This window comes from Takifugu rubripes, chromosome 1 (genome assembly GCF_901000725.2).
Source record: "Takifugu rubripes chromosome 1, fTakRub1.2, whole genome shotgun sequence".
NCBI lineage: Eukaryota > Metazoa > Chordata > Actinopteri > Tetraodontiformes > Tetraodontidae > Takifugu > Takifugu rubripes.
The window spans coordinates 13,858,796-13,882,906 of NC_042285.1; the positions used below are offsets into that span (position 1 = coordinate 13,858,796).

Consider the following 24,111-nt stretch of genomic DNA (forward strand, 5'->3'; position numbering starts at 1 on the left):
AGTTTGCTAGTACTGTATAAATAAAATGTATGAGATGACAAAAGATATGCTATGTATTCCTGACTGAACACATTCATTGACCAGAGCTCATGGATAATAGAAGTTTTATGTTCAGCTGTGGACATGAAGAGGAGTCATGACTGATAGATGTTGTCACAGTATAGAGGTGATAAGTTCTATGCTATAATTGGCCCCTTGTTAAATACAAGTGCACTGTTGGTGCAGAAATTCAACTTCTTCTCAACAGTGACTAATCTTTCTATATTTGCCATGTGTCCAGATCCTGACAGTTGAACTCTCTGCTGTTAGCGCAGTAGATTATGGAGCTAAGTAAAACTATTACACAATGCATTAGTGTCACCACTCCAGTCAGGAGGATTATTCATATACCCTGACATCTGAAAACCCCCCCTCCTTCTGTCTTTGTCATCCTACAGACAGACAGCTGGCCTCAGCCAGTCCTCTGGAGAGGGGCTGGACCATCCTGGGACCTGGTCATGTAAAAGAGACTTGAGAGAGTTTGGCAGACCCAGAGCTAAGTTTACCACCAGATGCACCCTTTTCACCGTCTAGGAGCCACCGCAGGTCCCCTGAGCTGAACTGTGAACTCCTGCCTCACTCGCTTTATCAGTATTTTCCATTTTTTGATATTTTTGGGAGGAAAGGACAAGCGTTCGCCATGCAGTCCTGCGCCAGGTGTGGGTTTGTGGTCTACCCGGCAGAGAAGATCAACTGCATTGACCAGGTAAATCCCACTGGGAATTTAAGCAACTATTCCAAATATTTGAAGAACTGCAAAAAAGGCTTTATTTAAGGAAGTTTGTCAATTAAAGTTTCAGATGATCTAAAACTCATCCTCAATCAAACAGGAGTGTCCGGAGACACTGTAATTAATAAGGACAATGTTTATGTTTCTATGGATTTACAACATCTGACTTTAATCTGACTTTCACATTTAATTCACAAGAAGAACAGCTATAGAAATTATACTGCTCTTGTATCCAATGGTAAAGAGCCGACCACCCCAAAGATAAAGATCCTGAACACGTTTCCCCTCGTTGACTGTCAGCCTGTGAAATCACAATTAAATTCTCATCTTTTTCCCCTCTGTCAGAACTGGCATAAAGCGTGTTTTCACTGTGACATCTGCAAGATGGTGCTCACCGCCAACAACTTTGTCAGCCACAAGAAGAGGCCATACTGCTCCGTGTAAGTAGTCAGCAGCGCTCCAGGGCTTCATCTCTTCACCTGCCATTTCAAATAGGATGTCTTTTGTTTTTTGTTTTTTTAAAAAGAGCTTTAAATTGAATGTTTTGACCCTCCAGACACAATCCCCGAAACAACACGTTCACGAGCGTCTATGAGGCACCCATCAACATCAACGCCAAGAAGCAAAGCGCAGCGAGCAGCGAGGTGAGGTGATGGCGTAGCAGCTGATATATTTATACCCCGACTGAATTAATAATAGAAGTGGATGCATGCGGCCAAACCGAACTTAAACTTAGTTGAATCATCAGCAGCAACCAAATTCTCACATTTGGTGTTAATGTGCTCTGACCCGGATCTGCTGAGCTATAAATGGAGGCAGACAAGTTTGTTACCGTCTGATCAAGTAAGAGGTGCCATTCCATGTTTTAATGGAGAGGGAGAAAGGGCAGATGACTGCCCTGAGTCCACGGTGACGGCAGTGGGGAGGAATGGAGGGCACTGCTGGGGGTTATTTCTGTTCATGAGGCAAGCGAGACTGCCCCCCTCCTCCCCATAGCCCACTTTTATGTACGTCTAAAATTATACGTCAGGAGAAAAACAGCCCCACATCCTTTCCTCTCCTCTTGCCCAGCCACCTGTTTCTGTCTGTTTGTCCCTGTGCATGTACGTCTGTCTGCGCCCGTCTGCCTCTACAAACTAATGCAAACTCATGCAATGGTCTTATGCTTATATTAGCAGCAGCTAATAGTAGCAAGCTAATCAGCTGCTGCTATTTAGAAACGTTGGATTCAGTTGCCAGTAATGTTTCTCACATCTCCCAGAGCTTTTCTAAAATTAGTTTTGATTACTATTTGCAGACATTCCAGTATTTGATTACTCAGCACTCTTCTGGATCTTGGTAGGCTGAGAACTCAAACATTATCCTCCAGCTTTATCATAGAAGAATGATGGTTTATTTCTGGGTTTTAGCTGCCAAAGAGGGGACTTTAGTAGTGTGTGTAGTGTGCACTGCAGTGGTTCGGTGCAGGCTTTGGCTTAATGCTTATCGCTTATGTGCACTTGTAGCTGAAGTATCGTGAGGATGGCAAGCGCTTTTTGTCCACCTTTCACTATGACATGAGGTCCATGGAGCTGGAGAAGGCTCGCCTAGCCAATCAGCTGGCCGGCCAGGTGAGCTCCCCGTAGAGCAACTGGCCCCTGTGATCATTTAGGAAGAATCCCAGCGCAAATTCTGATCTTTATGAGAATTAATTTGGCATTTCTGTAAGCTTGATTTACACTGCAAGTGGGAACATTGTTCAGACAAGTCCTAACTGTCCAAACAGGCGTTCCAGTCTCAGTCAGAGTTTTCCCAGCAGCAGATGTGGTACTCAGGCACGGTGACCAACCAGAAGATAGTGACAACCTCGCAGTCCGAAAATACCATCAGCGACGTGAGTTTCCTTAGATTATTGTAGCATCAATACGGGATCTTTGCATCTTTAAGACTGATTGGCTTCTATTCAGCAGTACACAGCAGAGTATGAGCAGTCCAGAGGAAAAGGCAGCTTCCCCGCCATGATCACACCAGGTTACCAGACTGCAAAACAAGCCAGTGCTTTGGCCAGTAATGTACGCTGGCCTCTCACCTCTGCACCATTGAATGAGGAATTCCTTCAGGTAGATGTTTGCATGTATTTGTTATGGCTCACGGCAGCATCCGTTCTTCTCCTCAGCTGGAATACAAAAAAGGACACGAGGAGAGAATTTCCAAGTACACCGCCTTCGTTGACCCGCCAGAGGTGCTGCTGGCCAAGAAACAAGGACAGATTGTTAGCGATGTAAGCTCCATAGAACAGATTTCAAAATAGAGATCTCTCAACAGCTGGATCAGGGTCTTTTTCTCGCTGCAGTACGCCTACACGGAAGAATATGGGCATCAGCGAGGTAAAGGCAGTTTTCCTGCACATCTCACACCTGGATACAAGATGTCGAAGAAGGCCAGCGAGCAGGCCAGTGATGTGAGTCGGCACGCTACCCAGCTTTGCAGACTCCGTTCTAACCCCTGCTAATGAGTCTTGTGCCACCAACAGATCAAGTATAGACAGATGTACGAGCAGGAGATCAAAGGCAAAGCCAGCACCGAAGCAGCCATGGCCGAAGCCGTCCACGCCAGAGAAAACGGAGAGAACTTCAGTCAGGTCAGGAATGTTCTGCACTTTCAGTGCGAGAGTCTTAGGAGCTGGGGAAGGGGGGGCTTTGGAGGAAGATGCTTCTGTATCCATGCATTTGTTGTTTTTGGTTTTAAGTTCCCATAATGAAAAACAAGTTTATGTTTCCATAAAATGAATTAGAATAGAACTCCTTCAATTGAGTAACTTTAGTTTGTAGTGCAGGAAAATTAAGTACAAATCAACCATTTAAAAAGATCAGCTAAAGTCTCTGAATGTATGTTGTTAAATTTGTATTTTTCTTTTCAGTAACTGCACAATAGCTATTAAGACATGTTATTGATCTAATTAGATTACTGAATTTATCCTTCATATGCGTTGCTGTATAAAGGACTTATTTTAATCATTTCCTGCAGATTGCCTATACGGAAGAGTTTGAGCATCAGCGGGGCAAAGGCAGCTTCCCAGCAATGATCACTCCTGGTTATTATCTTGCAAAGAAGGCTCAGGAAAACGCCAGCGATGTGAGTATCAACACAGGCCGGCGATCTTGAGCTTAATGAAATGCAATCGTGAGGTTGATCTGAATTTTTGGGGGGTAAAAAAGGACCAACCTGGTCCCAGCCGTGCCATCAGCTGCTGGCAACACAGAAAATGATTTAAGCTCCAAACTAATATCCCTTTACAGCTAAAATACAAGAAAGACTTGAACAAGATGAAGGGGACCTCGCACTTCCACAGCCTGACTTCTGAGGACAACCTGACTTTGAAGAACGCCCGAAAAATCAACAAGATTGTCAGTGAGGTCAGCTTTCTCTTCCCTGTCGTTGTGTAACAATGTCTCTAAAGCCAGACAGACAGAGTATTCCCACAGGCATGTTGCTGCCCAGTGTGTGTGTGTTTAAAATCCAAATATCAGGGATACCGTGTCAGTTTCCAATAGACATGACACCACCCAACGTGCATTTTTGCCACCTCTGACATGCCTGCCCAGCGCGGTAACAGATTACGTCCAAGGTCAAACAGCATCACGTCCAACTAATGTTACCTCAATCACTATTCTTAGCTGGGACGTATATATATTAGCCATTAGCGTCTCCTGTAAAGCTCCTGGAGAAGGCATTCTGTCATTTCCCTCTCTGTGAGCAATGTTTCTGACTTATTTCAAAGGTGACACATGTGAGACTTTGTGGAATTTAAATTCCAGTCATTGCTAAGATGAGAGCGTTACAAGGAGGACCAGGGGGCTTTGCCAACAACCTGTTGTAACAGTGCTTCCCTGCAGGTGGAGTATAGGAAGGATCTGGAGAACAGTAAAGGTCACAGCATCAATTTCTGCGAGACGCCGCAGTTTCAAAACGCCGCCAAAGTCGGCAGGTTCGCCAGCGATGTGAGTGAAAAATCTGCCGAGTCATAAAATCCAAAGCTGCTGCTCTGCACGCTGATCAGTCTCCACCTCTCTGCATTTGGAAAAGATCAAATACAAGGAGAAGCACAACAGCAACCTGAAGGGCCACTATGAGGGCATCGATAGGAGGACCATGCACGCCATGAAGGCCAGGAAGCTGGCTAGTGATGTAAGCTAAACCCAAGTGCAGACAGGACACCTCACATGAGTTAGCATTATATTAAAGCTGCTGTCAAATAAAGAGACAAATGAGTGTCATTATATTTGACTTAAAGCTGACAAGAACTGAAGTATAAATGTAAATCTTGAGACTGATTAAAGTCTTTGTGTGAATTTCAGATTGCATATAAACAAGGCTGTGAGCAGGAGCAGGGGGAGTACAACTACCCGGCCACCCAGACCCCCGGATACCAGAGCCAGAGAAAACTGGACCCGCTGAAAGATGTGAGTTACAGAGTCATTGTGTGTGCAAGTTGCTTTTTGATCAATAGTAAGTTGCATTAATTCCTCTTATTATTGTTTTTAACTACTGTAGAAGAATTACAGGCAACACATTGACCAAGTGAAGTACAGCCCGGTGACAGACACCCCTGAGATTGTTCTGGCAAAGAAAAATGCTCAGCTGGTCAGCAAGGTAAAGGGACAACCAGCCACGATCACACCGGCTCCTTTAGCCTCTGACTCCACATTCTGTCTGTTTCAGCTCAACTACACAGCTGACTATGAAAAGAACAAACATCAGTACACGCTGTCCAAGGACCTGCCCCAAATCAAGACCGCCAAGGCCAACGCAGCCTTGTGCAGCGATGTAAGTTGACACGTATGTGCAGGCGCACTTGGATTATCCTTCAGAGTCCCCTTCTTCAACTGAACACTTCCCTATAGATTAAATATAAGGAAGAGTGGGAGAAAAGCAAGTCCAAGGCCTGCGATATTAGCGTGGACGACCTGAGCGTCAGAGCCGCTAAAGCATCCCGGGACCTCGCCAGCGATGTAAGTCGACACACACTCATCTCAAACTCATTTGAAGAGTGTACTAACATCTAATCTAATCTAATCATCATATTTCTTGACTACTTATGCTTAATTTTGATGTAAATATATTTTCATCGTAAATTTGGTGGCAGTATTACAAATATGGACATTTTGTAGTTTACAATAACTTTAGAATAATTATTGAATAGTTGAGTAAGAGGTGACATTTATAAATATTAATACAAATCCACTTTGTTCATAAAATTAAAAGTGGAATTTAGAAATCCTAAAAGTTTTGCAATCCTCCAAATATTACACACTGAACCTTTAAGCATCAACTTCAGTGTGGTAAATGTAATCTAATCATAATAACGAAAGTATAAAAGTCGGTCTGTCAGTATAGTTACTGTACAGATTACTTAGTTTTTCAGAAGCACATGTGAAAAAATGACTTCTTTTATAGCTACTCAGGTCAGTCAGTGAGTCACTAAACTGGTCCAGAATTTAATTTGTGATATGACATCACATTTGTATGTATACAATGGTGAGATGACTTTAGAGTGAGACAGAAAATGAAATGGACAGATGGCTTGTGGATTCAAAGGAAGGCCTTTGGCTTGGGCTGCAGAAGATATGGGAGAACGTTACTGTTGAAGCTTTCAGGAAATACTATATTGACTGAGGCGCTGCTGCCAAAGGTGGACACGCAAGATATTCAAAAACATATTTAGTTCAGAGAAATCGTCTGCATATTTCCAGGAAATCTTTAGGGTAAAATAAAGAGCTCTATTCTCAGATGTTGTACACACTTTGACCACCACAGTATGTGAAACTTTCATTTACGATTCAGCTGACTATGGAATTGAATAAAACATTATTTTCCCAGATCAAATATAAGGGGAACTTCATGAAGGAAAAGGAGATGGCAGTGGGGCTCAACATGAGTGATTCCAAGACTCTGCACTCTCTCCAAGTGGGCAAGATGAGCAGTGATGTAAGCAGAAGCTCAGCAATTACAGGCAATAAAAAGAGAAACACGATGGCCTCATTTTTCAATTCTCACCACTAAAGATTGAATACAAGAAAGGCTCTAAAGAGAACCAGGCCAACTTCAGCCTTCCTCTGGACATGGTCAACCTGAGCCATGCCAAAAAGGCCCAGGCTCTGGCGAGTGACCTGGAGTACCGTACCAAGCTGCACGACTACACCGTCATGGCCGATGACATCAAGGTCCAGCAGGCCAAAAAGGCTTATTCCCTGCAAAGCGAGGTGAGACATCACGTAAGGACGTCTGTCCCGTCGCTGGCGCAGAGCCACGAAACTGAGCTTTGTCTGATGTTCCCTGCAGAACCTTTATCGCTCGGACCTCAACTGGATGAAGGGAGTGGGCTGGGAGGTCGAAGGCTGTTTGAACATCACCCAGGCCAAAAAAGCTGGAGAGCTGCTGAGTGATGTCAGTAAAGCCTCGTGTTGGTGCGTCTGATCTTCCAAAACCTGTTTGCATCAAACCTGTTTCCTCTTTGGCCTCAGACTAAGTACCGTCAGAAAGCAGACAGCATCGGGTTCACCCAGGTGGCTGATGACCTGGCCACCCAGCACGCCAAAAAGAGCCAGGAGCTGCAGAGCGACGTAAGCCTTTCCACTCTAATCATCCGTGCGTCCCCGGGGGTGAGTCTTCTCATACGACTGACTGTCATTTCCAGCTGGCGTACAAAGCAAACATCGAGCAGACGCTCCACCAGTACACCATGACGAAGGACGAGCCCCTTTTCAGACAAGCGAAGGCCAACGCCGACCTCCTCAGCGCGGTGAGTTCAGGGGATCAAATCCCAGTAGGAATAATGATCCCCCCCGACACGAAGACGCCTCAGTACGTGCAAATCCGTTGAGGTAGTTAACTTGTTGTTGTTATTGTTGTTATTGTTACAATATAAAGAGAGCTTTCACCTCTCTTTTCCCTAAAAACATGAATAACATAAATGGGAACAAACTGATTTGGGCTCAGTGTTTACAAGATATAACAGTCAACAGAGTGGTTATTAACACTAACTAATCATCAGGGAGGTCATTTTGTGCTTCTATGCAGTAAGTCATGTGACTCAGATACCTTCGACAGCTATAGGACGATTAATTAGTCTTCATATTCCAAACCAAACACTGAATGAAATCCATGTGATTTCATTTCCTTTCTTAGAAAGTGTACAAGAGCAACTGGGAGAAGCAGAAGCAGAGGGACAAGGGCTTCGAGCTCCGTTTGGACTCGCTCTCTATCCTCACCGCTAAAGCCAAGAGAGACCTCGCAAGTGATGTGAGTCAGACTGTAAACGGGCCGTGGTCAGAGGTGGCAAACCTGGAGACGCCTTGGCCTTGGTGCTAACATGCTGCCCCCCCCCCGCAGGTCAAATACAGGGAAGAGTATGAGAGAAACAAAGGCAAGGTGATCAGCATCAAATCGGTGAGCGACGACTCTCAGATGGCTCATTCTGCTCTGGCCACTAAAATCCAGAGTGACCGCCACTACAAGAAGGAATACGAGGACACCAAGACCAAGTACAGGTGAGGAAACATCTGGATTCTCTTCGAAGCAGAACCGGGGCTGAACAGCAATCTGGCGGCAGACGATTAACTCCTCACAAATGTGAGCCGCTGTATAATATGAGTTGTGTCCCCAGTGTTGACCTGGACATGCTGCACATCAGCCATGCCAAGAAAGCTCAAGACCTGGCGACAGAGACAACTTACAGGACCGTCCTGCACGAATATACAAGTCTGCCCACAGACATGAACGTTTCCTGGGCTAAGAAGGCCTACGGGCTGCAGAGTGACGTGAGTCTCCCCACTGGGCTTCAATACAAATGCCTTTATGTCAAAAGGAAAATTTCCGTTTGACTCTGCCGGCATCTCTTCGTAGAAACAATACAAGTCCGATCTGAACTGGATGAAGGGCGTCGGATGGGAAGTTTCCGAATCCCTGGACGTCCAGCAGGCAAGAAAGGCCGGAGAGCTCATCAGCGAGGTAGGCAAAGCACTCGACAACCCCACTGAGGTGATATCAGTATATATTGATAACACATCAGCACAAGAAAGCCGGTGCTGTGTGAGCTGGAGGGTCATCTGTTGGTTTACAGGTGAGGTCAGACTGTAACAATTACTGCTTATGGTTCAGCTCCTCTAAATACAGCTCATTCTCTTCATTATTTGTCCATTATTATTTCCCAGTAGTTATATGCAGGTATTACGTGTGCGCATTAATGCAGATATATCACCTAACTGTGCATGTGATGCATCTAGAGCAGCTTCTATTCACACCTGTTGATACCAGCCATGTATTTTAAAGCTCATTGGTGTCTCGGTTACCAATTTTAGACCCTCCGATCAGTGACTGTCCACAATTAGAGCAGAGAACTAAATATTTCTGTTTGCATGTAGACAAAGTACCGGCAGAATGTGAGTGACCTGAAGTTCACCAGTGTGGAAGACACTCCAGAGATGGTCCAGGCCAAAGTCAGCAACAAACTGGCCACAGATGTGAGTGTGTCGTTCGTGAAAGAACCAACAATGAAGGGATGGATTTGAAAAAAGCAAGGCTGCCTGCCGCTCATCCCGCGGATGCTCGTGTTATCGCTCTACAGAGGCTGTACAGGGAGAAAGGAGAAAACGAGAAGCACAGCTACACGCTGAGCGGAGATCTGCCCGAGATGGTTCAGGCCAAGCTGAACGCCAGAAACCTGAGCGAGGTAAAAGGCGTCTCACTCTCGCCCTCACTCCGTCTGCAACGTGTTTCCTGCATCCGACCCATTTCCTACATCTGCTCATGGACATTTTTAGAGCACATACAAGGAATCCTGGATGAAGATCCGTGACGGCGGTTACAAGCTGCGCCTGGACGCCATTCCTTTCCAGTCGGCCAAATCCTGCTCAGAGATTCTCAGTGATGTGAGTGTCCAGTTGGTTGACCTTCTGCCTGACTGAAAGTGCTCTACAAGTAAAAGTTCTGTATTTATCCAGACATGAAACACATGATGGAAATAATCGTACTTTTAAAATTTATGGTAACAATATTATAACAGTTGTACGATGCTAACGCTACGCTAATGCAACATACTCCTAAGGTAAAGTAGTCATGTAGCAACATTTGTGTAACCTTTCAGCAACGTTCTCTCATGGTTCCCTTTCCAACTTGCTATTTCAGCAAAAATACAGAGCAGAATTTGAGAAGAACAAAGGGAAGATGATCGGACTGAAGGGACTCCAGGATGACATCAACATCGCTCACTCTGTCTACGCCACAAAGCTCCAAAGCGACGTGAGGCCTCGGTCAATAACAATAATAAGAACATTGGCTGTATAACATAAAACTAATTTCCACTCCTATGTCCTTTCGTCTGACTCCAGATTAAGTATAAGGAGAACTCGGCGAAGGACCTCTCCAAGTATCGTCTTTCCATGGACATGATGGAGGTCGCCCACGCTAAAAAGGCCCAGTCGCTGGTCAGCGATCAGGACTACAGGCTCATGCTGCATCAGTACACCGCTCTGCCTGACGACATGAAGGTGCAGGCAGCTAAGAGGGCGTATGCCCTGCAGAGTGAGGTGAGACAGATGGCTGCAGGCTGCTTCTATCTGGCCCCTGCACAGTTGATTGGACTACAGCGCACTTAGCATAAGCACCTTGTTGCTCGGATGAGCCGCATCTTGACTTTCATGGGTGTGTTTGCTGCAGAACATTTATCGCTCTGACCTGAACTACCTGCGTGGAGCAGCCTGGATCGCCACAGGAGCTCTGCAGATTGAAGGCTCTAAGAGGGCCACCCACCTCATCAGTGATGTATGACCACCTTGAATGTTTCGTGATAAACCACAAGTTCCCATTTAGATTAGAATACGATTTTCTAAGTTGATCTTTGCTTTTTTTTTTTCTTCAGAAAAAGTACCGGCAGCAGCCGTCCACCTTCAAGCACACGTCTGTCACCGACTCTCCGGACATCGTTCACGCCAAACTCAGCGGGCAGCTCACCAATGAAGTGAGACGACGTGCTAACCCCCTTTTCATACAACTCGCTCAGACTTCACATGTACGTGTTCTGTCCTCCAGCGTTTGTACAAAGAAAAAGGGGTGAATGACCAACACAGTTACACTATAACAACCGAGAGGCCTGAGATTACACAAGCAAAGGTTAACGCAGCCAACTTCAGTGAGGTAATGACCAACAAACTCCCCTCTTTACTTGGACTAAATGTACCCTGCCTTTTCTCATATGCTGTTATTATAAGGTGAATGATCTTGGATTCTCTGATACAGGTGAAATACAGAGAGTCCTGGCACACTCTGAGGGCTCAGGGCTACAAGCTCACCATGCAGGACATCCCCTTCCAGGCTGCTAAGAGCTCCACGGGCATCGCCAGTGATGTAAATTCATGTTGTTATTATTAGCTAAAATATATCTGTTTGGGGTAAAATGGTGTTTCTCAGCATTGTGTTCATACAGTAAACTGTAGCTTTGTTTCCTTTTGCAGTACAACTACAAGTACAACCACCTGCAGGATAAAGGAAAGCACATCGGCGTCAGAAATGTTTCCGATGACCCGCGTCTCCTGCACTGCCTCCACGCCGGCCGACTGGCCAGCGACCAGGAGTACAGGAAGGACGCCCTGATGGCCAGTGGCCAGTACCACCTCACCCCAGAGATGATACATCTGGTCACGGCCAAGAACGCGCAGGCCCTCGCCAGCGAGCAGGACTACAGGAAGAAACTGCACGAGTACACGGCGCTTCCCGATGATATGAAGGTCAGATGGGCCAAAGAGGCCTACAACCTGCAGAGTGAGGTGAGACACACACACACACACACACGCACACACACACACACGCACACACACACACACACACACACACACACACACACACACACACATTCTGATCTCTCTGAACTCAGGTGACCACTTCAATGCTTTTTTTTACTAGAAACTCTACAAATCAGACCTGAGCTTCATGAAGGGAGTGGCCTGGGATGGCGTGGGCGCACCTCAGCTGGAGTCAGCTAAAAAAGCCACCGAGCTCATCAGCGAGGTAAGTAAATGCAAAACCATCCGAGAGTCAGGACCTCCAATAAATGAAGCATTTCCAAAAGGTTACATTTGGATTTTTGCAGAAATTCTCATATAATTGTTGTTGTTGTTGTTGTTGTTGTTCTGCACTTGTGTTTATATTTGAGTCTATGCAATCTTTCATGGGGAGTGTGTAACTGCAACACTCTTGTGATGAAGTTGCTCTAATACAAGTCCACTCAGTGAAACATGTGCGTTCTTCCTTCCTGTAGAAAAAGTATCGGCAGCAGCCCGACAGCCTAAAGTTTACCTCAGTGACGGACTCCCCGGATATTGTGCACGCCAAGGCGAGTTATCAGCAGTGCAGTGAGGTGAGAGGAAAGACATCAAGTCCTTTATGATCAGTCCTTCACAAAGCTGTCTGGGGTGCGTTTGTGTTGTTCCTGACCATGTTCCTGCCCTACCGCTGCAGCGGCTGTACAAATCCGGACAGAACGACGACATGCACAAATACACTTTACATCCAGATGACCCAGACTTTGTCCGAGCCAAGGTCAACGCCCAGCAGATAAGCGATGTAGGACAGCTTCCCTCAAGCAAAATTCTGTTTCAAATGAATGCCAAACTATATTAAAGGGCTAACCATTTTTTTTATTGTTTCCCCTGAAGAAAGTTTACAAGGCATCTGGGGAGCAAGTCAGGACGGCAGGTTATGATCTGCGGCTGGATGCTATTCCCTTCCAGACTGCCAAGGCCTCCAGAGAAATCGCCAGTGATGTAAGTTTAGTCTTTCAGTTATCAATCTGTAAAAGCATTTTTAATCAAATATACTGTTGATATTGTTTATTGTTTGACAGAAAGGCTCAGGTATATTGTTTTATGCCACATATTTTAATAATTTGCAGCTCAACTACAAAGAGTCCCACCTGAAGGAGAGGGGCCAACAGGTGGGGCTCCGCTGTGTGGAGGATGACCCCAAGATGGTGCACTCCCTGGCAGCCAGCAAACTGCAAAGCAACCTGGAGTACAAACGCCAGTCCAAGGAGGACCGGGCCCACTACAAAATCCACGCAGACCAGCCCGAGTTCCTGCAGGCGAAAAAGAGTCAGGCTCAAACTAGTGACATCACCTACCGCAACAGGCTCCACGACTACACCTGTGACCCCGAGCAGCTCAACATCAAGCACGCCAAGAAGGCCTACAAGCTACAGAGTGATGTAAGTGGCACATAGGCTTGAAATAAAGAAGAAGAAAAGGTCCTTTTTAGTGTTTTTTGCACCAGCAAAATATTAAAATGCCTGAAATGCCTGAAATGCCTGTATCTGTAAGAGATGATGCAGCTTGTATAAAAGCTGCCGAAGGCTACGAGTAAATTTATCGCATCATGTGTCACAGGTGAACTACAAATCGGACCTGAATTGGATCAAAGGAGTGGGCTGGACCCCTCCTGGTTCCCACAAGGCCGAACTTGCCCGCCGGGCTGCAGAGTTGGGGCTCGCCGAGGGAGTCAGCGCCGATGAAGCCATCGCGAGATATCAGCAGATGATGATGGTAAGGAAATGTAGCTGCCTGTTTCAAAAATGATGATTCTAACGGTGCGCACGTCCTTTCAGCTGCACTATCAGCAGCAGATGGAGCAGCAGCAGATGTCGGAGCAGGCAGAGACCACTGAGCACCTTCAACCAGGTGTCAACATGGATGCTATGGAGGTGCTTCAGGTCAAGAGGAATAAGACCATCCAGAGGGTGCAGAAAACGTCCACGTCCGCAACTTCCTTCAAGTCAATGGAGAAGAAATCCAGCACGTCTTCATCGTTTGCCGTGCAGAACACCATCAACACGTCCATGTCCAGTAAACCTGCTGCCATAGAGGATGAGTAGATCAGAGACAAGACTTTAAGAGAGTGTGGACTTCTGCCTCCGAGTGGAGGATTTTGCCCGTAGTGTCTGTGTTGAGGAAGTGTGTGTAGCTATGAGATGCCACATCTGTGACCAGTGTGTCACGCTGAGCTACTGTAGGCGCAACAGTGAATTGCAAGTTAAAGCAGGATTTAGCAGGTTGATCAGGCCAGAACTTGTTCAGATGTTAAGATTGTGAACATACTTTATGTGGAAAGCAGCAATATTCGGGATGACTCTTAAACTGACTCAAACAGAGGTATTTAAAACGTTTTAATGAAACTGTGTCAGCGTTTATAAGGTCCCTGAAATCTGCATGTTGCTTGAGGACAGAAGACAGAAATGTTTGACAGGACGTTTGCATTTTCTTACTTCATTCAAGTGTGTTTACAGGATGTGAAGCTAAATGAGAGATTGAAACTCTCTACAAAGCATTTCATACAGTTTTTTTAATGTTACCGGAAGACGCGACCGTGACGCTGCGATGCAGACGCACAGGGTCACACTGAGGTGCACTGTGAGCTAGTCTCAGTAGGAAGGCAGCAGAAGACCCTGAAATGATGATACTTTAAATTTGACTGGCAGGTTCAGCTTTGTGACTTCGTTTCACCGCCTTCGCATTTACCGATGGAATAAACTTCTATTTTTCAAGGCAAATCGTGCATCCTTCAGCTCAAAGTGTTCAGTTCATCTTGTTCCTGATCCAGCTGTTAAAGTTGTGGACGTTGGCGTAGACCCCAGGTTTGTTCCTCTGCCCGCAGCCGTCTCCCCAGCTCACCACACCGGTGATGTAGTGAGTTCCGTTTTTCTCGCACACCAGGGGTCCTCCTGAGTCGCCCTGCAGAGAGAGACAAACACTATTATAAACACCGTTTGCAAAAGGCTGCTCAACCTCTAACTGTGCTTTCAAAACAAGCACCTGGCAGGAGTCAACGCCCCCCTGAAGAGTCCCCGCGCAGAACATGCTGCTGTCCAAAACGTCCCCATAGACGTGAGGGGCTTTGCAGCGGTCCTCAGAGATGAGGAAAACACGAGCATTCAACAGTTGGCTGCTGTATGCCTCTGAAACATGAGGAGGGCAAAAGACAGAAATATTCTGAGGAGAGTTGTTCCGTCATCGTATAAAATCTGTTCAAACTTGAGGATATTTTGGAGGGGGGGGCATTACTGGTTTCAGTGGCTCCCCATCCGGAGATCACGCATTCTTTTCCAGCTGGGAACATTTGCTCTGGCAGACACACGGCCCTCACGTAGCGGGTTTCCTTTGCACAGTAGGGGGCGTCCGTCACTTTAAGCTCCATCAGAGCTGCGTGAAAGACGGCGTGCACAGTGAGAAACAGCTGGATTCAAAGAGTTTTAAAAGAGATTAAAACATAATATGGTATCGGTAAAGTTTAAGTCAAAAAGGATCATCTATAAATAGTATCAAACCAATGTCGTTGTAAACGGCAACGCCGGCGTCCCTGTAGTTCTCGTGGACAATTGTTCTGATTACTGGGATGGTCTGGTCCATGTCTTCCTGTTTGTTAATATTCACTCCTCCCAGCACAACTTGGAATTCCTCATTAGTTCCACTGGAGGAGCAGAAAAGAAATGAGTTACATTTGATTTTGATGCCACCGAAAACCTTTAGAATCACCTACATGCAGTGGGCAGCAGTGAGGACCCAGCAGGAGGAGAGGAGGACACCACCGCATGTGTGGCCATATGGGATGGAGGTGCGTTTGGGCCGGACCTGGACTGAGACCTGCCAGGGGTGGGCACCGTGGAAGGACTTGGTGCCGCCAAAGATCCTGCTCGTGCGAGAAGGTTGAGCTATTCCACACTGAGAGAATGCAGCAGATCCAGGAACTGGTGGGACCACTGGAGGAGCTGGAGTTACTGGGACTGAAGAGCAGCAGGCAAACATTAAGCATATTGTGTGTGTGTGTGTGTGTGTGTGTGTGTGTGTGTGTGTGTGTGTGTGTGTGTGTGTGAGACCTTGAGAGCAATTCTGGACTTTGCAGTAGTCCCACTCGAGTCTGTTTTGTTGTTTATAGTAACACCATGGTTTTTCATCCTCATCTGGATTTCTGAAGTGAAGAAAATGATGAATCAAGAAGAAAGGCTTCCCGCAGCGATGCTTAATCATTACAAGGGTTCATTAGTTTTGTATCTGCGTGCAGGTTGAAACACTTGTGTACTACAACTATATTTTGGTAACAATCAAGGTCAGTCAGAGATAAGAATTCAGACAAATCAATTTGATTGTTTAGCAAGCTGAGAGACAACTTAAGTAAAAACCAAAGGCCACTTAAGAATCCATGAGCCATATGTACATATATTATCTGCAAATGTCTTGTAAGTCATCAAAAATAATTACACATGACTCTTTGTTCATTTTGAATCTTAAAAACCTCAATAAAACCTTCAGTTAAAGGTCGAGCTACAAATACACTTCCTGATTGGAAATGACTGTGGGTGCTATTGTGGAAAAATGAGTTTTAACAGATGAACGGGGCCTCTTGCTGGAGGGCCCCTGGAATAAGCTGCAGCCCAAAGATTCTGTTGAAAACTGAAACATCACAATATGTGAATATACCTGCAGTGGTTATCCTCCAGTCCGTTAAAGTCTGGGTACAGGATGAAAGGATCCTCCCCGTTTGTCAAAATAAAGTAGGAATTCCAGTTCAGACACTCGTTCCCGTTCTCTGTCGTGCTGACAGCACCCCTGTATGTCTCCCCGTTTCCCAAGTAACAGTCAGTGGAAGCTATGGGGGAGGAATTCGAGAAGAGTGGAACAGCGGGGGGATTATTTCAACATTTGAAATGACTGGTGAATGTGATCAGTGTGTGAGTGATGGCTGACCAGTCTCACAGAACTTCCCAGTGTACCCTTCAGGACAAGCGCATTGGAAACGGCGGTCCCCTTTGATGCAGGAGGCCCCGTTTTTGCAAGGATTTGGCTCGCAGGGCGACGCTGGCACTGACAAAAACTGCTGCTGACTCACGTGTCATGCAGTTGGGTCCTTGAAAGGGGGGTTTGCACTTGCACTCATAGTAGGGCTGTTTTTTCAGGTTGACCACGCAGTCGCCGTAGCCACACCTAACATTCTCGCAGAGGTTTTTGACTGGAAATACATCAGATCCATCAAAGGAGGAACACCTTTCACCCATCAAACCTTTCTGTGGATTTCCTGACCTTTCTGACACCTTTTGCCACCGTAGGGTTCCAAACAGAAGCATTCAAATTCTCCACCAGACTTCATTTGGCACGAGCCACCGTTGAAGCAGGGGTTTGGATCACAAACATCTGGAGGAGAAGAGATAAAACACAAGTCCAGACGCTGGGAGGAGAGACAGCCAGAGGAGCAAAAACAAGAGGCACCTACTGTTATCCAGGAGGTCAAACAACCAATCACCCAGGTCGAAAACGGGCGGGGGAGCATCAGTGCTGTACTCCCCATAATTCACATCTGCCAAGAACAGCAAGCAAGAAATGAACACATTGTGAAGAGCAACTAAACATGAGCTTTAAAAAGGCATGCTTGATGTAAGGCGTGATGAAGTGTCATCACACAGTTCGACGCAGAGCGGATTCTCACGAGAGTCCACCTGAAAACGACAAAACCAGAAGAGATTAGCTTCAAGTGTTCCCAACATTTGTTAAAATCACGGGGAGCTGAGGAAACTCACGTTCAGGTATTGCCCGTGAACGCTGAGTGCGCTCAGGATGATGAGGAAAGCCCCAGCGGTTAGCATGGCGCCTTGTCTAATTGTGGCTCACACGTTGGAAACTGGTGGTCTTCGCTCAGCCTGCACGATATCCCTGCAGGCAGTCGTCAACCTTTAGCCGGGTACATTGATCCTCTGCTCGTGGGCTGTGTGTTTTTGATCACTGCTGATCTGTTATCACAGTTATTTACTTTGCAATATTTGTTTTTTGCAAAGGGCCTGGTGGATTTAGCTTTTTTAGAAAATTGCTTTTAATTTTTAGCATGTATCTGGCATTTGTGCATTCGAGACTTCACTGTGAAAGAACAACTGAGTTGAAGTTTAAACAATGAAGCTAAACAGTCAAATGATCAGTACAAATCAGTCTGCATCGTGAACAAAGCTGGTTTATTTGTGCTTTTCTGTCAGGAGTACAGTCGTGCAACATTGAGAAAAAGGTCCTCAAGAGAAAACAGTGGGGAGGTTCACAGGTGTCTGCGACTAACTAGAATCTATTTTTACTTTTGTTGCATTCAAGAAACCATTGTTGTCTGGAAACTAAGAGGGCATGATATAGATGTAGTCCAATGTAAAATGTGTGTGTGTGTGTGTGTGTGGGGGGGGGGGGGGTGTATTACATGTGTTTCTCATTTATTTTATTGTCGTCTTTTATCCAGTTGACGTCCACTGAAGTCGTCACAGGTGTCTTGATTTAAGGGCAACATGATTTATGCCCTTCGTGGCTGCGGACGTCCTCATGAGACGAGACGAGTGATCCAGTCACTGAACCTGCTCACGCTGGCGTACACGCCAGGCTTGTACTTCTTCCCGCAGCCATCTCCCCAGCTCACCACGCCAACAACGTAATGGGTCCCGTTACTTTGACACACCAGCGGACCGCCAGAGTCGCCCTGCGGGTGTTGAAGGGTGGAGGAAGTAATGAAGTCGCTCCTTTTCCCCATCATGAGACAAAAAGACAGTGTCTCTGACAAACCTGGCAGGAGTCGACGCCTCCATTGATGTTGCCTGCGCAGAACATGCTGTCATCCAGCGAGTCCCCGTAAACATGGGGGGCTTTGCATTTGTCCTGGGAGATGAGGAGGACGCGAGCATCCATCAGCTGGTTCGTACCGTAGTGCTCTGAGACAAAGACAGGAAGTTTCACCAGATACTCTCCTTATATCCATATTGTGAATGCACATCATAATTATAGGTACTAATATAACAAATATAAATTATTACAAGGCTGCATGAATCAAGCTGATGCAAACATGTGATAACATCAGATATCCAAAAACGATCTGATGGATTTAACACAACGCTTACGTGTTTCTGTCACGGCCCATCCTGAGATGGCGCACTCGGTGCCGCTGCTGAAGGCCTGGTTTGGCAGGCAGGCCGTCTTTACGAAGCGGGTTTCTTTGGCGCAGTGCGGCCCGTCGGTGGCTTTGAGCTGAAGCAAGGCTGCGTGGGACGCAACCAAAGCAAAATGTATTCTCACATCTGCATATTTTACTAGAAAGAATAACAAAGGGAGCCTACTGGATAATAAACGCCTTATTTTCCAAGCTCACCGATGTCATTATGAAGAGCAAAAGGGCTCTCCCTGTAGTGCTCGTGCACGATGGCTCGCTCCACCTGAATAGCCTGATCGTATGTTTCATCCTTCTCTATATACACTCCTCCAAGTACCACTTGCATTTCCACTCCTGTTTTTCTTCAGAAGAATTCAGGTTATTGTGTGAATATCAATGCAGCCCCAGTCAGAAGGGTTAAGAGCACACTTACATGCAGTGGGCAGCAGTGAGCACCCAGCACGACTCAATGAGGACACCCCCACAAATGTGTCTGAAGGACTGAGAAGAGTCCTTGGACCTGATCTGCAGGGAAGCCTGCCAAGGATGGGCCCCTGGGAGAGACTTCTTCCCTCCAAAGATCCTGGCTGAGCGACTGGGCTGCGGCCTCCCACACTGGGAGAACTGGGTATTGTCTGGTTTAGGTGGATTTATCTCATCGATGGTTGGTGGGGTGACTGGAGCTGGGAGGAAAAAGTGTGAGTGTGCGTGAGAGAATTGGAAAAACCTGTGTGTGTGTGTGTGTGTGTGTTACCTCTGGCACATTTCCTAATTTTACAGTAATTCCACTTCAGCCTGTTATTTTTATTAATGAAGCACCAGGGCTGATCGTCACCATCAGGATTCCTACACAAACAATTAAAAAAGAAGAAGAAAAAAAATCACTGTTAAAGGAGCCAATTACAATTTTTACACATTTCATTCAAAGACAGATCCGTGTAAAACGCATGCACATGTCTTTATGTCAGCGTGTGCACTGTTCACCCGTGTTAACCTCTCACCTGCAGTAATTGTGTGGCCCAATTCCATCAAAGCCTGCATACTCTTGGATCGGGTCACTGCCTTTCTGCAGGATGAAGTAGGAATTCCAGTCCAGACACTCTTCCCCTTCTACCGTCACGCTCACCATACCACGATAAAATTCCCCATCCTCTTGGTAACAGTCGTTTGGGCCTCGAGAGACAAAAATAAAGAGAAGTTCAGCAGGGCGAGGTGTGTTCTGGGTGGTCAGTAAAGCAGCCGTGATATGAAGGATTTACCGACTTCACAGAAGGTTCCACTGTACCCGTCAGGGCAGGAACATTGGAAACTGGAGCGTTTGGGACCCTTCATGCAAGTGCCCCCATTTTGACAAGGATTGGGCCTGCAGGGAGAGGCTGCGAGAAAGAAAATGCTAATGAATGAATGAGATGGCTGGGAAAGATTTTTTTAAATCTATAATAGCACCTTTTTTGCAGTCAGGAGGCCTGTATGGCGGTTTACACTTGCACTCGTAGAACGGGGGAGTCGATTTGACGGTGCAGCTTCCATGGCCACATTTCACATTCTTGCAAACATCTTTTACTGAAAAAAGAATCTGTCTGTTTTTCTTTGTCCTTTTTGTGTTTTTTTTGTTTCATTATTTTAGAAAAAAATGTAATTGGACTACTGCAATGATGAAGTTTTTTTTTTCCCCCCAAGGACATTGAAACTCTAAAGGGAAAATCCAGTAAAGAGCAGAGGTTGTTTGTCAGAAATGTTGTGAATCGAACACAAACCGTTTTGGCACTTTCTCCCCGAGTAAAGTTCAGGACAGGAACAAACAAACCCGCCGTCTGGACCCACGCTACAGACCCCCCCGTTCAAACACGGGTTTGGCTCACACTGATCTAAACGAAGAGGGAAATGCAGAAGCAAAAGCTACAACCAGTCTTGCCAACAATAATCCTCAGTCGGCAGCTTTCCTAATTAAACCAAAGCCAAACTACACAACACGTTACCTGTCACCTCCAGAAGTTCAAACAACCAGTCGCCAAAATTCAAATCAGTATCTTCTGCGGGGCTCTCTGTGGCGTAATCGTAGTAGTATTCATAATCTGCAAAGAAACGAGAAGCATTTCACCATTTTTAACTCGTGAATATCAAATGGCTCGACTGAAAGAAAAGCGGCTCACCAGCAGTGTCACCTGTGAGTACCTGTGAGAAAATCACAATACATCACTCTGTTAAGCAGCTGTAATTATTTGCAAGACTTAGTTTACTCACAACATAATCCTGCCCAAACGCAGCGAAAGCACACAAATATAAGGTTAAAGCTATCAACCAGCCCATCTTAGACCCCAGCCACGAGGACAACATTCTACTGTATTGTCTCATCTCCTCTAAATAGACCCGAGATTCCAGAACACTGCCCCCATCAGTTAATCATTAGAGCTATTGATTGGCAATTGATTTGACAAGAAAACTCATGTCATGACTTTATCTCTGCTTAAGTAACCAAAAGCAGGTTCCACAGTCTGATCGCTTCTTTTGGGTTAAAAGAAAAGGTTGAGAATTTTGGGCTTAATCAAAATAATTTACCTGATCATAATTTTCACAATACATATAAACAACGCATTTGTCATGTTTATAACACACGTTTTTTTTTTTTTGCTTTATGCTACACAAAGTGAGGACATCAACAGGATAATCGTGTCCGTGGAGTTAAATAGCTGATCATTCAACCCATATTCAAGCGCTTGGATCCTGGCCCCGCCCACACAGGTGGCTCTGCTGGAGCTCCACCCTCTCAAGACTGGGGGCCCCTCCCCTAAATTAAATCTCGAGACCGGAAACGCACAGTTCCGGGCGCGTGCTGGCCTGAAGCGCAGTAAAGGCCTGTTCGGAAACGTTAGTGATACATTATTGTCATATCAGTGCCCCATGACAATAACTTACTTCAAATTTCCTTTTAACTTTGCTCATTAGCAACCCAAAGGTTTGCCTGTACTGATCAAACAAACCGCTTTATGTTGTAATTGTGCAACAACTGAGCAAAATGTGCTTGTGCGCGAGGTCACTTCAACGCTCAATTTGAATGTACCGGATCTTTCTTCTTGACTAAACTTTACGGTGTTTGCGTTGGTTACTGACTGTCTCACTGCGCCAAACCACGACCACTTCGTTTACACGGACAGGAAAATAGTTGATGCACAGTCATAGGTTTGTTTACATTATCCATCACGCGCTGTAGTACGTTGCCGCGAGAAAGAAATCGCGATCTAAACACGTCAACACGCACGTGCTGGGTGTCGCACTTAAGAACTACAAACAAAACGTATTTTCAATGACGAAAACACTTTCAGAGCACAAGAAAGTTTCATATTTTTTATTCGGGGATCACTTTACAGAGATGGAAATAGCATATTCTTACAATACAGAATGATATATAGTAAACAGTAGATGTATGTAGAGGAAATAATTATCTCCCATTCTTTGTTCGTTAACTCCTGACATAAAGTGGATCACCGGCTGTTCACACTGTCAAACTGCTTACATGTCTTTTGCAAGAGGAGTGCTTGTATAATTTAAAGATGACATTCAACTTTGTCCTGGAATATTAGTACAACACTCCATATTTTCAATGGACACTTCCAAACCAGCAGTCGTTGATGATCACCATAAGTGCCTCAATCCTTCATTGTAATACAGGTGTAAAGATTTATGCATCGTTCTTGTGGTGTAGTAAACTTCATACACACAAAAAGTCCTTTTTTTAAAAACAGTTTTAAGTTGGGGTTTTTTCTGCTTAATACTTGATGTTTGCTAAAAATATAAAACTGAAAATTCACATTCCCATTGCAATCTCCCAATGTGCTACTGTAGCTTGTAGATTGTTCTGACACATTCACTTCATTTCATAAAAAAATATGGCAAACTCTGGTGCATTTCACAGGTTTTCCTCTAGGAATGGAGGCGGATATGATGAAGCTTCCAGTGAGCACCAATTATGTATAAAATCTATAAATATAAGCTAGGTTTGATGAGAAGAGTCAGCAGCAAAATCACTCCTTCCGACAATCAAACCCTACAACAACAGAAGTCCTGGTGCATCACAGTGCGTCCCGGTGCTTGTTTGTCTTTTGTTCCATCTGCATGCAGATTAAGCCTTCATCATAGTACATTTCGATCCACAACGCAGACCTTGTTCATGTGTATTCTGATTTGCGGATGTAGTTGGAAGGCACGTAACCTTGTTGGCCGTCTGCCTCCCCGAGCCACCAGTCACTGTTCCCATTCATGTCTTGAAATTCCAGTATCCGCAGCCGCTGATTAGCCGAGATGCTCAGCTCGTTGGAACAACGAGCTTTGAAGGAGTAAAGCGCATAGTAAATCTAAAGGGAGACAAATAAAACCAAAAGCAACATTAGCAGATTGCTCTGGTAGACACAGTTCAGCTAATTTCATTAGGTTGAATGTTTAATGCAGCCAAACAGAATCTCACCTGATTGCTGTCTAATTCACTCTCGCCTTCTTCCGCCTCTGGCTCGATGTACTCGTCTCGGCTGTACACAGGCCTCCCCTTGCCCCCACTGTTCTCTCTGTTTCTCCACTGGTGTGAGCTGTTCTTCTCCGCCTGCCCATACCGCTGCGACCCGCCGCTCCCGTGCGAAGCCTCCTGCGGGTCCAACATCTCCCTCCGGCTGCTCGGGCCTGCGTGACTCCCGTCATACGTGTCTCTGTGAGCAGCTGTGTGCTCGGCGTTTCTATGACTGGAAGAGTTTCTGTGTGTCCGATCTTGAAATTCTTTGTGGTTTCGTGGGGAGGATTTTACGGAGCTCAGACTGGCGTCAGCGTTGGGTACATCCCTTGGATGACTCCGATGCGATGAGGCCGAGTCCAGTGAGGGGTGTGGGGAAGAGTGGCTTGGAGGCTGTGATGTGGAAAAACTGACTGTAGCCGTGTCCTGGTTGAAGGTGAGGGTGCTGTTGCTGTTTTGGCGGGAGAACACGGGTGAGGAGCCTCCGTATCCAGACTCATTGGAAGATTGGCTCTCAATAGACACGTCTGACTGACTTCTGCGCGGGTTGTAGGATTTGAGGAAGGAACTGTATACAAACCCCTGAGCGACTGAAAAACAAAAGATGTGGAAACAGCTGAAAAAAAGTGACCATTTGGAAGAAATATATATTTAATTACAGACAGCCTACCTCCATTATCAATCAGCCAACGGCTGTTGCTGCCCATAGGGTCCTGCTGCTTAATTACACCCACAAGGTCCCCCTCTTGGATGGAGACATCCAGGTCCTGAGCTGCATTGAAGTTTCTTTCTGCCTGGAAGAGTTTCTCAGGACCGTACCGTACCAGGAGTTCTGCTCTGTGCTCGTCTGTCTGCACGGCGCAGTTTGGCTGAAAAG

At 45.8% G+C, this 24,111-nt stretch overlaps 4 protein-coding genes across 10 annotated transcripts in view; 1 reads left to right on the forward strand and 3 right to left on the reverse strand.

Moving 5' to 3' along the window:
• The first annotated feature begins 115 nt into the window (after window positions 1-115).
• On the forward strand, window positions 116-14,341 carry nrap (nebulin-related anchoring protein). 2 transcript variants are annotated; one of them, XM_029833583.1, is made up of 44 exons: window positions 116-166; window positions 281-745; window positions 1,115-1,209; window positions 1,326-1,413; window positions 2,275-2,379; window positions 2,535-2,642; window positions 2,719-2,820; window positions 2,925-3,029; window positions 3,102-3,209; window positions 3,282-3,389; window positions 3,776-3,883; window positions 4,048-4,164; window positions 4,645-4,749; window positions 4,835-4,936; window positions 5,107-5,211; window positions 5,303-5,401; window positions 5,471-5,575; window positions 5,653-5,760; window positions 6,629-6,736; window positions 6,814-7,011; window positions 7,091-7,195; window positions 7,273-7,371; window positions 7,446-7,550; window positions 7,937-8,050; window positions 8,141-8,298; window positions 8,415-8,568; window positions 8,654-8,758; window positions 9,172-9,270; window positions 9,375-9,479; window positions 9,571-9,678; window positions 9,935-10,048; window positions 10,138-10,335; window positions 10,466-10,570; window positions 10,668-10,766; window positions 10,838-10,942; window positions 11,045-11,152; window positions 11,260-11,571; window positions 11,708-11,812; window positions 12,063-12,161; window positions 12,263-12,367; window positions 12,460-12,567; window positions 12,696-13,007; window positions 13,186-13,341; window positions 13,404-14,341. In XM_029833583.1, the coding sequence occupies exons 2-44, from the start codon at window positions 680-682 to the stop codon at window positions 13,668-13,670; spliced, it is 5,385 nt and encodes a 1,794-aa protein (XP_029689443.1). In that variant the 5' UTR covers window positions 116-166; window positions 281-679; the 3' UTR covers window positions 13,671-14,341. The 2 variants fall into 2 exon arrangements, with proteins under 2 accessions (XP_029689443.1, XP_011604649.2); XM_011606347.2 differs by lacking the exon at window positions 2,275-2,379 and having other exon boundaries at window positions 117-166.
• LOC105416790 (hyaluronan-binding protein 2) lies at window positions 13,947-21,119 on the reverse strand. 3 transcript variants are annotated; one of them, XR_003887886.1, is made up of 13 exons: window positions 20,981-21,119; window positions 20,890-20,911; window positions 20,716-20,811; window positions 20,494-20,604; window positions 20,183-20,299; window positions 19,996-20,112; window positions 19,738-19,909; window positions 19,491-19,582; window positions 19,170-19,419; window positions 15,120-15,262; window positions 14,857-14,994; window positions 14,608-14,784; window positions 13,947-14,526 (listed from the first exon to the last, which is right to left on the reverse strand). XR_003887886.1 is itself a non-coding variant. In XM_029833889.1 (13 exons), the coding sequence occupies exons 1-13, from the start codon at window positions 21,089-21,091 to the stop codon at window positions 14,371-14,373; spliced, it is 1,668 nt and encodes a 555-aa protein (XP_029689749.1). In that variant the 5' UTR covers window positions 21,092-21,119; the 3' UTR covers window positions 13,947-14,370. The 3 variants fall into 3 exon arrangements, 2 of the variants coding, with proteins under 2 accessions (XP_029689749.1, XP_011604672.2); XM_029833889.1 differs by having other exon boundaries at window positions 14,608-14,750; XM_011606370.2 differs by lacking the exons at window positions 13,947-14,526; window positions 14,608-14,784; window positions 14,857-14,994; window positions 15,120-15,262 and adding exons at window positions 17,769-18,292; window positions 18,376-18,521; window positions 18,708-18,845; window positions 18,956-19,098.
• On the reverse strand, window positions 16,538-17,547 carry LOC101069348 (hyaluronan-binding protein 2-like). Of its 2 annotated transcripts, none has more exons than XR_003887903.1 (5): window positions 17,364-17,547; window positions 17,248-17,282; window positions 17,060-17,143; window positions 16,870-16,980; window positions 16,538-16,798 (listed from the first exon to the last, which is right to left on the reverse strand). XR_003887903.1 is itself a non-coding variant. In XM_029833969.1 (5 exons), the coding sequence occupies exons 1-5, from the start codon at window positions 17,427-17,429 to the stop codon at window positions 16,566-16,568; spliced, it is 504 nt and encodes a 167-aa protein (XP_029689829.1). In that variant the 5' UTR covers window positions 17,430-17,547; the 3' UTR covers window positions 16,538-16,565. The 2 variants fall into 2 exon arrangements, 1 of the variants encoding a protein (XP_029689829.1); XM_029833969.1 differs by having other exon boundaries at window positions 17,273-17,282.
• A 948-nt stretch (window positions 21,120-22,067) lies between the features above and the next one.
• Window positions 22,068-24,111, reverse strand: part of dnmbp (dynamin binding protein) — a 32,828-nt gene continuing 30,784 nt past the window's right edge. For all 3 annotated transcript variants that reach the window (XM_011606381.2, XM_011606374.2, XM_011606386.2), the window contains 3 exons: window positions 23,905-24,103; window positions 23,199-23,824; window positions 22,068-23,088 (listed from right to left, as the gene is read on the reverse strand). In XM_011606381.2, coding sequence (XP_011604683.1) covers window positions 22,903-23,088; window positions 23,199-23,824; window positions 23,905-24,103 — 1,011 coding nt within the window. In that variant the 3' untranslated portion in view covers window positions 22,068-22,902. The remainder of the gene's footprint in view (window positions 23,089-23,198; window positions 23,825-23,904; window positions 24,104-24,111) is intronic.